At 39.0% G+C, this 14,986-nt stretch overlaps 1 protein-coding gene across 1 annotated transcript in view; it reads left to right on the plus strand.

The window, feature by feature from the left end:
- CNTN3 (contactin 3) overlaps positions 1–14,986 on the plus strand; it is a 115,621-nt gene that overhangs the window by 85,157 nt on the left and 15,478 nt on the right. Inside the window, exons 9-11 of the mRNA XM_075052631.1 lie at positions 1,207–1,357; positions 12,077–12,204; positions 13,654–13,829. Coding sequence (XP_074908732.1) covers positions 1,207–1,357; positions 12,077–12,204; positions 13,654–13,829 — 455 coding nt within the window. The remainder of the gene's footprint in view (positions 1–1,206; positions 1,358–12,076; positions 12,205–13,653; positions 13,830–14,986) is intronic.

A 14,986-nucleotide genomic window follows, 5' to 3' on the forward strand; every position in this document is an offset into this window, starting at 1 on the left:
ACACCCCCTCCACCTACCTCGTATTCCACCTCGTCATGATCTCAAATTTAACTCCCTCAGGTGCTATCACCGAAATAAACATTTTTGTCGACCTAATATCTTTTATCTGCAGTGCCGAGGAGTTGACTCATCTGCTTCCAGAGGATTTACAGTCCAATCATTCATTGCTTTAAAACAGAACACGGCTAAATTATTCATTAGCGGAAGAGCAGAGACGGGGGCTTGGACACAGGCCTGAAGATTAAAACAGCTCACGTGGTCCGGAGGCAGCACTGGCTCCGCACCCCCGTCAGCTGCACTCCCCTTCTGCGCCGGTTCCAGAGCTCCCAGGGGAGCCGTGTCGTTTAAAAGCGACAGGCTGCTCTTGTGTGCCGCCTTTCTTGATCGAGGGGATGAGGGATTGTCATTTGGTCGTTCAGACAGCGCGTGCTTGAGTCTAAAATAGCGACAACTGGTTGTTTGAGGGAGACGCTGGGCTTGCGACTGCCTTACACGCTCGTATGCTTGTGCGATTTCTACCTCTAGCGTAGACTGATTTCAAAACAGCCTTGTAAGAGCGGCGTGGTTTGGGGACGTGAGTTATTTCCTTTCTGTTGTTAAGGTTACAGTCGATCAGCAGACTGCTCTCTCAGTCTTGGTCTCCTAAAATGCTGAATTGCCTCTCAAAGTTCAGTGTTAGTATAGGAAGAAGCCATGTGCCTTTACTTAACTCTTAGCAAATGCAAAGGATACCCATTCAGAGTGAGGTGCGCTGTAATTCTATGTCATCTAACATACCTGATCCAACGTGCGTTCTCGCACAAAACTAGAAGCCAACCAGTTCCTTGAGCTTTAATGAGACTGACGGTGTTGACTGCCCTCCCTGAACTTAGACAAGTCATGTATGCTCACATTCAGCGAAGTGTAAAGTCAGGCATGTCCTTAAAGCTCATTGGGTTCACTGAGCTTCAGCTCAGATCAAGTCAGTGTGATCTTCTGTGCATGCTTCCTTAGGTGACGTACTCTGCACGGCTGAGACCTTTACTTTTGTACCAGTATATGGAGGAGAAATGCATGATTGTCCAGTAGAAAGATCACGTTGAATTAACTAATTCATGCTTTTAATTATGTTTGGAAGCTGAGAAGTGTCATGTAAGTGCTAAATAGCAGTATCATTAATATGATTAAAGGTGCTTTACTTCACTCTTATTATCCCTTCTGTTTCAGCTTCTGCTCCAGATTTTTCTAAGAATCCAATGAAGAAACTGATCCAGGTTCAAATAGGCAGTACAGTTACTTTTGAATGCAAACCCAAAGCTTCCCCTAAGGCCAAATGCTCCTGGAAGAAGGGAGGTGAGCAGCTACACGAAAATGAAAGGTATCAAGTTACATTGGTTTATTTGTTTTACTCTTACAAAAAGTGTGTTTATGTCTTTTTTATGCAATAGTGTCATCTGTAGATTGAAATAGTCATGAAGTATTTCTGAAGCCTGTCTAGCTGGGGCCATTGTTTGGTTGGTTTTTAATTGTTGTTGTATCTAAGCACTGAGAGTACATGCATATTGCTTTCTTTAAGGTCAAGGGCCAGGTTTTATATTCAGTTTAATGTAGAGTTTGGCCTGATTTAGAACCAGGTACTGATCAAAAACTGGAAATACAAAGCTTACAAAACAGTACTTAAAGCCTTTAACAAAATACTCTGAATATGCTGGCAAGGAGGCAGATGAAGCATTTTACAGCCATGGTGATAATGTGGATGAGGGGGACAAAAAAGGAGATTTAAAAAAAAAAAAAAAAAAAAATCCAGTTGGTAAAAGTTAATAATTGGTAGGTCCAGAATAGCACTCTTACCATTCTAATGTTCTGATTTTTTACCATTCCAGTACTGTGTTTGTTTATATGGGAAAAGTTATTGCAAAGATGACTCAAAATTGTAGGTCACACACACACAGACACATACAGAAAAAAGAAATATGCAAGGTTTCTCAGGTGATTGGAAGATGGACCTCATAAACCCAAACACTTGAGCTGAATGGTGACATATGAAAATCAATATTGGCAAATGTGTGATACGCTTCGGAAAGAAAAAGTAAAACACTAAAACCACTTGTATCTAAGTGTTATAAATTAACTGGGAACACTTAGGAAAGTGACACAAGCGTCAAACGTGCTCAGTGTGCATTATCAGTTAAATAATAGAGCAGTGATATGTATGGGGCAGAACAGAAAATAACTTTTAAAATTTTGTTAATGCCGTTATAAAAATTCATTCCCTTGGACACTGTGTTAAGTGCTGGTCATCTCTCAGTAGTTAGGGGTAGATGATGGATGGGTGATGAATATACTTACAAGCGTGACTAATGGATCTGTAGTCAGTTCAGCCATTGAAAAGATTAAGATTGTATGACTTCAGGAAGAACTAAGAGGTTTGTGAAAGAAAATGAGATGTGTACTCATTATGAATGTACTTGTTCATACATATACTTAATGTCATGTGCATGTTGTTCAGCTGAAAACAGGAAAACGAAAATAGACTTTCAGATTCTTTTCAAGCAACTATGAACTTTTATCTACCAGTAATAATATGTTGCCATTTTTTTAGTGTTTACATGATAGTGAATGTGTTTTGGTGTTAGTAATTCTCTGTGGAGAGTTTGTGATTCACCTATATCCTCAGCTATTGACTTCCAACAACATGTAAACCTTTTTTCCAGCAATGACCATTGAAGCATTATTGAATTAGTCATAAACTAAAATTGCCCAAGTCTACTGATTAAACTGTATAATCAAACTATACAGAAGCGTGTGTCTCTGCACTCTGGAGCAGCCGGTTGCTTTACATCTCTCCAACGCTAGGGACTACTGCTTTTTCAAGCTTTCTGTTTTACATTTCAATATTTGCGTAGACTGAGAGTTTCAGGTAGTGAACTGGGACAGGAAAAAAACCCCTTGGATGAAAGGTATAGTTAAGATAGTTACAGATGTGAGTTAACATGAAACTGGGCAGTTTGATACTTAGGACATTCCAGCTGCAGCACTTGAGCACTCTGTACAGGCTGTAAAAACTCTTGGGAGCAGAATAACTGTTTGGGAGTTTAGTCTGCCCTGAGGTCAGCCTTTCTGCAGCTAGTTAATTGCTGGACTATCTGAGTTAGATACAGACTGTATTGACAGCAACAGCCACAGAAGGTCATAGGGTTTGCCTGGGAGCAGTGAGGACCGGATGACTACGAGTGTTCCTCTTGCAACGCTCTGGTATCGCCCTGTACTTTGCAGGGTAATTCAGGGACGGCGGAATCATGGAAGTGGCCAAAAGTCCAGACATGAGACTGAGGAAACTGAATGTTTTGGTTTTGAAGGATTGCCATGGCAGTGTGTCGTGTTTATATGAATGTATCCCTCCTCCTCTAGGACTTTGTGTTAGGTCGTACAAAGCTTAGCCTGTCATTGGGAAGCTATTTCTGAGCCAGCTGAAATTCTTGTAGTGCTATTTCTGTAATACACAATGTTGTTGTTTGTATTTTGAAATTTCTAAATGCAGACGATGCTACCAGATAGATCAAAACTTTGAGAGGCTGCAATTGAGACCGTTATTTGCTCCATCGTAAGGTTAGAGCTCTCTCCTTTTACCCAAAAGGTTTGGACACTTGCTGTCATCTTGATCTGTGCAGCTCTGGCTCTTTTTTCACAGGGACCGTGATGGTTTTCATGTGTTCTAGTGTTAAGTGTTGTCAAATGTGGCAATTTGGCAGAATATTAGGCATCTGTCATTATAGAGCTTGACACGGTACCACAGACTCACTAGCTGGCTGCATGCCTGCAAGCAAGCAAGCAAAATCTCATTCGGAATAACACTAGTTGGTTTTTCTTTCTATGTGAAACCTCCCATTGTCTTGTAATGACGTAGTATCACATTGATAAGTAAGTCCGTAACACAGGGCCACCAATGATCTCTAAAACTTGAGTGAAACCTGTTTCTTTTTGATGTTACTCATTTGTTCGTATTTTTATGGTCACTTTTGTAAAGCATGTACATAAATGCATAGCACTTGATAGTCTCCATTTAGGAAAATTCCTAGTTTTTGTCCCTGTACCATTTCCATAAAAAGGCAGGCAGGAAGAATGCTATCGTTCTTGTTTCTGCTTGTCTCTTGTTGGAGCTGCCTGTCACCAGCCTTCAGATAACCTGTGTAGGTTTGATTCATGATACTGAAATCTACCAGGCACGGCTGGACCTTGCAGGGCTCCACACAAGTCCAAGAGAAGAGCCTTCCAGCCACCACTTTTGCATTGCTTTGTGAGCTCTCTGTCTGAATAGACATCAGATCTAGTCTTAATGGTTGCTTTGGATTGCCCTTCAAAAGCAGTACCCACCAATTTCATTTGTGGTTATGGTACCAGGCTAAAGAAAGCAATGTTCAGTTTCTGAAAATGTATTGATCATGCATGATGCTGCCTGCTTAGATTTATGAACATAAATTATGGCTTTCAGTTCTGCGAAGTGCAGGTGTTTCCAAAATATGGCCCAAAGTGTCTCCTCCTATATTTTTGACCACACACTGCAAATGGCTTACAGTAGAAACATAACAACAAGCCAATAATCCTGAATTAATCTAAATGAAGTACACTTGCCTTCAGAGAAAAGCAGAAATGTGATTCTTTGCAGAAAGCACTAGAGTTCATTACTGTCTGCTATGAATAATTGTAATTCATGAATTTCTTGCAGTTCTACAATTCTTGCAATTCAGGAAAGTGTTTCCAATTAGCAGTACATTTTTCAACCATTAACTACATTTCTATTGGAGAAGTCTGTTTGGGGGGATGGGGTGGGGGGGTGTCTTTTTTAATTGCAGGAAAAGGAAGGAATGAGTTTCCAAAAGGGCTAATGCTGGCCACAGAAGTCCAGCATGCACTTTACCTGGGAGAGGTAGGGGAGGCATAATGAGCTTAATTACATTTGGAGCTCAGACCTATGGTAGGGTTCAGGTTCACAGAGCGCTCCTTAGGAGAGACAGACAGAGATTGAGTGTGAGATGGAGAGTGACGTTCCCCTCCCTTACAGTTGCCATTTGCTTGTAAAAAGCAAGAGGGAAATCACAGTCTTCAAAGAGTGCAGCAAGTTATTTTGTCTCTGTGAGTCAGTCCCTGCAAGGGAACAGCTCTTGCACTGTATCCCACATGGATAAATAGATGTATAGTTTCCCAAATCTGTTTGCCCTTGAGTAGTTAAAAACCATATTCTTATTGATATTGGTAAGTCTGCTTGTGGTATGGTGGAGTTACTCTGCGTTGGTAGAGAACAGGGACAGTGTAATGGTTTTTTTTCATGTAAACATAACAAATGTTGGAGTGTGTCCTCTTGTGAGGATGTGCCAGCACACTCCACCAGCACTCTGGTATAGATACCGTGGTTAGACCATGCTAGTTTGGGAAGGCTTTCTGGAAGGCTTAGAGGGCAAATATGGCTTAGCGTGATGGTGGACCTAGTCCTTAATGTCAGCTGTAAAAGTGAAAATGTCGCATAAGATCCAGCAACATGGATCGAATCAGTATGTTTTAAGAAAATTCCCATTTGAATAATAAAAATAATAAAAATGAAGCACAAATATTGCATTACTTCAATGTACTCACAGTATTTTGTTGTAAAAGAACTTACATTCTGGTGTACGTACTGACCACATTAATTCAGTAAAGTCTGAAAGATTTTCATTTTGATGGCACTGTTGCTTGTATTCTTTATTTTTAAATGGTGCTGCCTTTTCAGTATGTAGAAGATTTGGATAATGACTCAGTAGATTTTAATTAAATGAGCTGAATGTGATATGTCTTGTGGAGGGAAGAAAATAGAATTCAAAATGGATTCACAAGCTCTGGACTGAGAAGCCGCTCAATGTTGAAGAATACAATCTTCCTTCTTGTTAGTTTTGCAAAATATGTGGGTTTTTTGGTGGTTGTTTTTTTTTTTTTTAGAATATCTTGAATAAAGAGAGGTAGACAGTAAAGAGCAGTGGAATACTGAGAGAAGTGAAAGCATAGGGATCACTGTAGAACATGCGGAAGGACAGACAGGAAATGGGAATTAAATTAATTGGGTATTGAAGGAAGATAATGCTTCCCACCAGAATGCAGTTTTGGACCTTTGAGATAAATGATTTTGGGTGATGTAATGAGCATAATAATCAAGAATTAGCAAGAATTTGCTTGGTTTTAATGACTGCTAGATCAGGTACTGAGGGTACCTGATTACCTGGCACAGGTAATTTTTCACCCTATATTATGGTTATAGTGTGTACCACCACACTGGGAGCAGCTTGTACTTACTCAGGCTGTTCCTTGACAACCATCTCATTATAAGGCCTTTAAAAATTTTCTCTAAAGTGTACTTTATCTGCAGTCATTAAGCCACAACTAGGTTTTGTTTATTCCAAAGTAATGTGGAGCAGCTGCTACTGATAGCAGGCCATAGCCCCTTGAGTCTCCAGGTAGAGAAAGCAGAGGATGGAAACTGTAGTTGCCTTCATGTACCTTCTTCTGTGTTGAAAAGCTGGCCTGAAACACCTCCACCTCCAGGTGAATGTGCTTTTATTTTTCCTTTATCCTTCAAAAAAGGAGGATTAGTTGTTTAACCAAGATTAAATTCACTTGATATTTGTTTAACTCATCAAAACCAGAAGACATACCAAAATATGCTGCAACCTAGATAACCCCTTTAAAGATTTCTTTATATGTTTTATGAATGTATATGATTTGTAATTGATATATAGTACTAGACAACTGCTACATGTTGTCTGTAGTGGGTCCTGTGGTCCTGGCTCAAATACCTGACTGGAAACAGATTAATACAAAGGATTTTGAGATCGTATGGAGCAGCATTTCACTTGTAAACAAATCTTCCTTTATTCCTAGATGTTTCTAGATTTACCAAGACTAGAAAAAGATGAAAAGGTGCTGCAAACTTCAGCTTCACTAAAAGACATTCCAGTGCAGTTGTCTTTAAAAATCTCCAGTTTCAGCATCTTTAACTGTGGTGATGTCAAACTAAGGAGGAAAGAAAAGAGGAGAAATAATTCCTGATAAAATGTTGCATGATTCTTAGAAGTGTCAGTTACTCATTTTATCTTCTCTACGGTTTGAATTAAGTATTTTTATTTCATTTTGCGCTACAGTTTGAAATGCCGTGATGTGGAAAGTAATGCAGTTACTTACCAGTGCTTCAATAGGAGCTTTTTTTTTTTTGCTGCCTTTCTTGTTAATTAATCTGGTTTAATTTAGTTGGAATTTGATTGATATACAAAAAGGCAGTTTTGACCCACTTTTCCACTGTTCCTTTGTACTGAAGTGTTATGAACTGGAAAGCAATATGTTTATGTTTATTATCATATCAATAAGGATCTAAAATAGTTGACTTCTGCTGAATAATCTGACAAAAAAGGCAGTGATTACTTCATTTGATTATGTCTGTTATTTCAGTAGTAAAGTATTGTCGCAGGAAGATGAGAAAAATCTGCATTCATTAACGGTTTCATTAATGACACTAAATTTCAGGTCTTGAATCTTAAATTTGTGGTCTTGGATCCTGAGGCATATTCTGGCCCTTAGTCATGTGTATATGGTTGTACTGCACCAACACTTCAATTTAACAGGATTTTGGTTGGTAAGGTAAAACTATGCAAACCTCCAGATGATGCTGTCCCAGTTCTCTGAGCAAGTTGATGTGGGGACAGTGAATGCAGAATAGCTTGATTATTCTTACACTACAGATGCTGAAGTTGACAGATCTCAGACTGGCATCCTGGAGCACCACTTGTCCTCCAGTCCCAGATGATACTTGTTTCAGTATCTGAAATGTGAAAATTTGGTTGCAGTCTGTAAGAATACTAAAATAATTTATCAGTATGGGAAGTGCATGCACTTACTTCACAGTTGGATTTCTCCACGGTCAGTTATGACTAAGATAACTAATAACAAATTCTAATGTCATGTATAAAATTTGACAGATGGGGCAGAATTGATGGAGACTTTAACCCCACTGAAGTCCCTCAGCTGTCTAGAAGATCTGTAATGCCAAATACATGCTCCTAGTTTGGGTGGGACAGGAGGACTCTCATAGTTTTACCAACATGGGTCTCTCAAGTCAAGAACCCTGAAGTCCTGAAGTTGGTTAATCTCTCTCCCCGTTCTGTTGACCTCAAAGAGCATGGGCATGAGTTAAGACATTTGGCTGTTGTAGGTATGTTTAGTTGGGTTGTTTCGGGGTTTTTTATGCCATCCCTTTGACTATTGGAAAAAAAGAATCTTCTCAAAGATGAATTTCCCACAATTTTGCTCAGGACTTAGAGATGATGATTTCGTCAATGATGTTTTGATCTGAGAACCAAACAGGTCCTAAATCAGTCTCCTGTTGTGCAAATGGGTATGTGCCAAAGCATTATTCTGCCAATTATGTCTATTTTACAGGGCTAAAAGTTTCTGCCACTTGCCAGTGCCTCAAAAGCGTGCAGCTTGTGGAAAATGGCATTCACTTTGAAAATTGCTGGCCTTCAACAAAATGTATTGGAAAAACACTTGTAGATCCAGGGAATGCCAAAGGATGTGTTATTTTTCTGTATTTAGAGATCCAGATCACTTCCTGGCAGCGGGCCAGCCACAGTACATTTGTTTTATAACAGTATGTGAATATCTAATAATTTTAAGGATACTAAAAGCTTCAGTTTGTATAATGCTTCAGCAGGAAGGGGTAGAGCTATTCCTGGGTTTAGTGTTTTCATAGGCTGTGCTGCATTTACTGTTTTGTAATTGAAAAAGTAAACCATTTCTCTTTTTAATTTACCAGTAAAGATTTTATTTTGACAATAATTTTTTTCTAGAATTGATTTGTTTGGTTGGTTTTTTTTTTAATAATTATATCTTGGTTTTAATAAGCCTATTGCTTAATTATTTTAGGCAAGCTAGACTTGCAGATAGCTCAGAGCACTCTGAATGTGATTTGTTTTAATTAAACAATGGACATTTTCTGGTTTATATCCCGATCCTATTTTTTCCTTTATTTGATCTCAGGCTTTGTCAACAGTGTTGGGTTTTCATTTGCGTTTGCATTTTTTCTACTGGAAACTGCTTCAAAGGAGCTGATGCGATACAAGCCTTTGCAAAATATACAGATAGCTAGAAGGTCCAACATCTCAATAGCTTGCTTTCAACCATAATTGATACATTTTAACACCTTTTATTGATGTCATTGTAATTCCCTATAAAACGTATTAATCACTTCTTTAACGCATTTAAAATACCTATAAACCCTATTGCAAGACTTAGTTACAAATGTTCCATCTAATATAAAGCGCAGCCAAATATTAGTTCTGAATTTTCAAAAAAAACCCAAGTTAATAAGCCTCAGGGAGGTCAGCTGTGCTGACACTGATGAAGCACACCCTCCTTACAAATATGCCTCAAACACTGCCACATTGGCTTAGGTACCTCGGTACACTTTGGAAGACTTGAAAGATGGTTACCTCCAGATGTAAACTGATTAAACTGTCTGTCTATTTATAACTCCTTTCTCCCCCATTTAAGATGCTTTTGTCTGTCATTCTAACAAAGTGACTTGTTACCACTTAAAATTTGCATCTGTTAATGTCATTATTGTGTCACCTTTGCCCAAAGGAAATGTATTTCAGCTGCAGCAATGAGTGTTGCAACACCTTTTATAAGAAAATATAAATTGCAGTTGAGAATAATTAAGAAAAACAATTAAAAGTGGTGCTTATTTCTAGAGTGTGTTTCATTGTAGAGCTGTGTAATAGCAGTGCAGCTGTGGAAGGAATCCAGACTCCTGCTTTCAGACACGTAAATGCAGTCTCCATGTGGCCTTGAGGATTAGGTGGATTTGGTAGTAAGGGAAAGGAGCAGCATAACTACAGAGCCATGATAGACTCCCACTGCCGTGGTCTGTGGTTAGTGAACATGGTTTTGGAGGATCAGAGGAGTTAAGGGTGAAGGTAAAGGTCACTGAACCCATCAAACTCCAGAGTTGCATTCTGCTGCCCTTATTTACCAACTTAAATATTCTCTGAAATAATGGATTCACATGCATTGCTTGGAAAAAAAAAAAAAGGCAAAAAAACACCAACCAAAAATATTGTAACACTGTATTATTTATAATATAAATCAATATAAATAATTAATGACAGTGCAGCTTACTGAAGCATATACCTTTTATGGGCCAACTTTTATTTCGGCAGTGCAAGTACATCTAAGGTGGTGCATTCACCAGGTGTGTCTTAGCCGTGCCTGCTTTCAGTTCTAAAAGTCTTTACTGACTTGCCCTGCAACTGCTGCAGCGGTTTCAAGCTTGCATGATCCTTCATAAGCCACCATAGCACATGTGGGGTTTCACACGGAGAATTGCTCATGCTGAGCTTTTAGATACAGTGTGTGAATGCCAGAAAAGCAAGGAACCTGTTTTTTCAAGTGAGCATCCTGCTTATCCCATGCTTGGGACGAGTTTTGAGAAGAAAGGCAGTGATCCCAGTTCCCACCTAACAGCAGACTTCCCCATCTACTTTTTGTAATACGTATTTAACTTTAGAGAACTAAATCTAAGTTGGGACAAATGAAGTTCCATTAATACTAATTTGCCTCAAGTATGTTAAAAATAAAAAGAGTAGCACAGGTAGGTATTTAATGAATTTTTTAATGAATAAAGCAGCAGGTTAATAAATGAAGTACATACAACTGAGAAGGCAAAATCCTCATGACTCCTCTGAGAAAGGGAAGATAGCAATGTTAAGTTTCATGACATTTGCTGCCTTCTCAGCTGATACTTACTCTGACAACTGTGTAAGACTTCAGCTAATGTGGTTAGAGGTTCCTGTGGAGTGTTAATGTTGTTTGCTGTTCTTTTGATTCTGTGTAGCTAGATGTGGGTGTTTGGGGCATTTCCAAAATACCTTCTAGCTAAAGGTGCTTAGGGAGCCGACAAAATAGCCTCGCTGTGATTCATTTGGTGCCTTTGAAATGGAGTGATGGGATCTGAGAAAGAAGCTCTGAAGCTTTTTGATTTCGGCGTATCAGGATGATGTCTACTTTTTTGTTAATTATTTTGGATATTTTTATATACAGTTAGTTGTACAGCTGCTCCAGGTTATCTTAGGGAAGACTTGGTAGGAGGCCCTGCATCTAAGGATATGACAGATGGGAGGACTAGAAATAGGGAAAGAGGGAGTCAAATTAGCCTTACCTTTACCTCCCTCCAGGGCTGTTGTCTAGGATGTCATCTCTGCTGTTGGGATGCTGGTGCTCTTCAGTCTATAGCAGTACTGTGGGTCGTCTTTTGTCCACATCTTTTATAAGTGTCTTTCTGGTTTGTTCCATGCTGTCTGTCCGTTAGGCATGGCTCTCACTGGTGGAATTTGTGTGGGGTGGAGGAATTTTCTTTCCTTCAAGTCCTTTCGTAAAGCATACCTCTACTACGTCTGCAGGTCACCCCTGCTCAGCGTAGGGGATAAACTGAGACAGAAGTCTGCAGCGGTGTGAAGTCTCAGTTTGCTTTCTATACAAGTACTGAGTTTCTACTTGCATGGGCTGACTTCTACTCTAGAGAGTCAGTTGTGCAAATGAGCTACTGACTTCAATGCAGTTGGTGTTAGGATTCTGTCTATGAATCCTGAAAAGTGCAAAATGTGGATTGCTTATGAAAACTCCTATTGCATCATCATAATAATGACACACAGTTATTTCAAAGTTTCCATGCAAGACTGCATGAGGCAAACAATGTAATACAGTTGAAAATTATTCTAGTTTCAGTTGGTGCATCTGACAAACATGGTGTTAATGTGGGATTTCTCTCTCACACACACACACACGTACATAGGCATACATACGTGTCTGAAACATTGGTTCTACTGGTGTCCAAAATGGTGAGTAATATACGGATGGGTTCACATTTGTTGTATATTGTCAGTGTATGGCCACAAAATTTTCAAGCATCAGGTTGGTAATTGATGCAGTTTGATATATCTAAGGGTAACAGTATGAGTATTAAAGCATTTTGTTTACAAACCAGTGCTGCAACTTTTAAAATCTCGTCATAATTTTTTAGAATCATGTTATTAAAGGATGGAGAACTAAGAATAACCAATGTGACCAAAGTTGATGCTGGAAGCTACACATGCCTGGCAACAAACCAGTTTGGAACAGCCAGTGGCTCAACAAACTTAATAGTTACAGGTAGGTGAGCTGGAATGGGGTCACCTGTGAGGCCATGTAAATCGAATTGCAAACCCTGCAACGGAAACCTGCAACAATGTGGAGTCTGAGTTTGCTTATTGAAAAAATACTAAAAGTGGTAGAAAGTAGGGTGAGAGAAGTTATATATTTAACAAAATGCAAAGATAAAAGGATATTTGTTATAGTTCTTTTATTAGTAGAGAGGAAAGAGACTGAGGGATTTTCTGCCTTTGACAAAGATATTTCTCAGATGTGAGGAAGTTCTGAACACTTTCCTCCTTTCTCTCACTTATCTAAATACTAATAGTACAATTCTGCTTTTAAGTCTGGGGTTTTTTTTGAACTTGTTGAGAAAAAAAAAACCAACATGGCAATCAAAAAAATATTTGAGGTAATTTTATATTCCAGTCCAAAATCTGTTTAGCCCTAAGGAACTATACGCTGTTTGCTTACAGAAAAAGATGTGGTAGAAACTACAGCTGCAGGAGCATTCAGGGACTCCAAGGGCAGTAAAATATAAAGTTTTTCAAAAGTGAATTTTATATGTAATTGTTGTTAAAAGGGTTCTTGCTCCTTCCTCTAAGTCATCCATTACTAGCTGCTGTCTAAGATACTGGATTAAAAGGACTAGTAGTCTGTGGAGTTTATCTGAAGAATGTCTTTTCTCATGATGTTCTTTTTTAAAGATTGGAATATCTGAAAGATTTTTCCAAACTCAGAATTATCTAATACCTTACTGCATTACATATCCTATATATCTCATAGAGCCAAACAGAATTATTTTGTTCAGTGAATTAACAGCTTCATATTTTCTGTCTGTGGTCCTAAATGATTCATGTCCCTTTATATACAAATAATAGAATTATATACAAAGGATTTCTAGAATTAAATTTTATTTCCGCAGTATTTACAGTACTTGAAATTTTTCTCCATTAATGTTATTCTGGAATAACAAGCAGCTGTTCTTAATGACACTATTTATGTTCTATATGATATATGGACATAAATATCCAATGCATTCTACCCTATGTGGATTTCCTCTAGTTTCCAGATTTTATTAGCTCCTTCTCTCACTCCCACCTCTTAATCTTCCCGGTGGCTGCTACTACAGCTTTCTGCTCCGAAACATGAGTGTTATTGCTGAGAACCACACACGCTCTTGAATGGTAATTTCATTGCTGTGGGTTGCAGTGCATTTAGCTCTGTAAAGTATATTGGCCTGTACACAGCAGGTGAAAATTTACCTTTTCAGTGTCGAGTAGCTCCCACTGGTAAATGTGCACGGGCACAATGCTCCAATGAGAGGGGTCGGGCAGCAGCGTTTATAGTCCAGCTGCATAATTTGAAGTGACTGTCATTAATCATATTTGAAGAATGTGGTAGAATATTAGTAGCAAGCAAAGCTCAGCAATACAGGAATCCAATAACTGATACTTCTGCTCTCAACAGAGCCAACAAGGATTACTTTGGCACCCTCCAACATGGATGTCACTGTCGGAGAAAGCGTCATCTTGCCTTGCCAGGTTCAGCATGATCCTATACTGGACATCAGCTTCACCTGGTATTTTAATGGAACGCTCACCGATTTCAAGAAAGACGCTTCTCATTTTGAGAAGGTTGGAGGGGTAAGTTGCAAACGCCTTCACTTCATTTGCCTTATAGATGTATGCAGCACAGACAGGCTTACTTTTTTCTTTTTTCAACATGGTAAAAATAGGATGCTGCTTCTCTTTTGGGCCTGTAGAATTTTCTTCTATGTTGGAGGGAAATTATTCATTGAGCTAGCTTGGTGCCCATTGCTTGCCCGTTGTTCAGATGCCTTGTGTTTTAGATCTGAAGTATTGGAAGTGTGTACCTCCGTTTCCACATCTGTCCCCACGTGATTTTCCCCAAGGTCACATGAAACTCAGCAATGACAGATTAAGAAACTTGGTGCAGACTTTGTGGGCTTCAGCCTAAAGCTGAACAAAACCATCCCATCTTTCCTGATTTTTCCGGCACTTGCGTCCCTAGCGTATCCCTCAATGTTCTGCCTGAGCATCTCCTCATTAAATATTTCCTACGCAAGATGCAGAGATGCTGCTGGGGTGGGCATGATGACATTGATGGTTTTTAGAATTTAGCCTTCTGATCAAAACATGAAAAGTAAAGTATTAAGACAGATGACAGATGTATCAAGAGAATGAAATCAATTACAGCAAAAGGGTCTTATTACAGTGCAAGCCATGGCCAAGTGATAAGAAAACAAGCAGCTGAGCATCGGCATGAAACTGGCCATCATAAGCCTTCATAAAGTTTCCTTTCACATACTCTTGCCAGATATCTTGCCCTAGAGGAATAGCTGTGGGTTAGACACTGCTGCCTGTGAAACTGTGAAATTTCAGCACCTAACTTTTTTCTTTTTGCCTGTAAAACCTTGAAAGATTTAGCATTTAATCAGTAGGCACCAAACACACAGATTGTTCTGCAGTTTGCAATTGATTAAATATAAGTGCATGTGGAGATGATGAGATTTCCTTGTAGGAGCCATGAGATATTCATATATCATGTACATTTTCACAGAAATGTTTTGAGAATTACGAACTGACCATCTGTCATGCTGTAATGGGAATGCTCCGTTTCATAGCCCGTTACCTTCCAGTACTGCTACATGGACTTTATTTATTTAGTAATATTTCCCCCCAGCTGTACTCTGGTTGTATATACAAATAGTAATATTAGAAAGGAAAGGTTAAAACCATACAAAAACCTGAATCTGACAGTTTCACTGGCTCAATTAAGG

Source organism: Buteo buteo, chromosome 21 (assembly GCF_964188355.1).
Source record: "Buteo buteo chromosome 21, bButBut1.hap1.1, whole genome shotgun sequence".
Classification (NCBI taxonomy): Eukaryota; Metazoa; Chordata; class Aves; order Accipitriformes; family Accipitridae; genus Buteo; species Buteo buteo.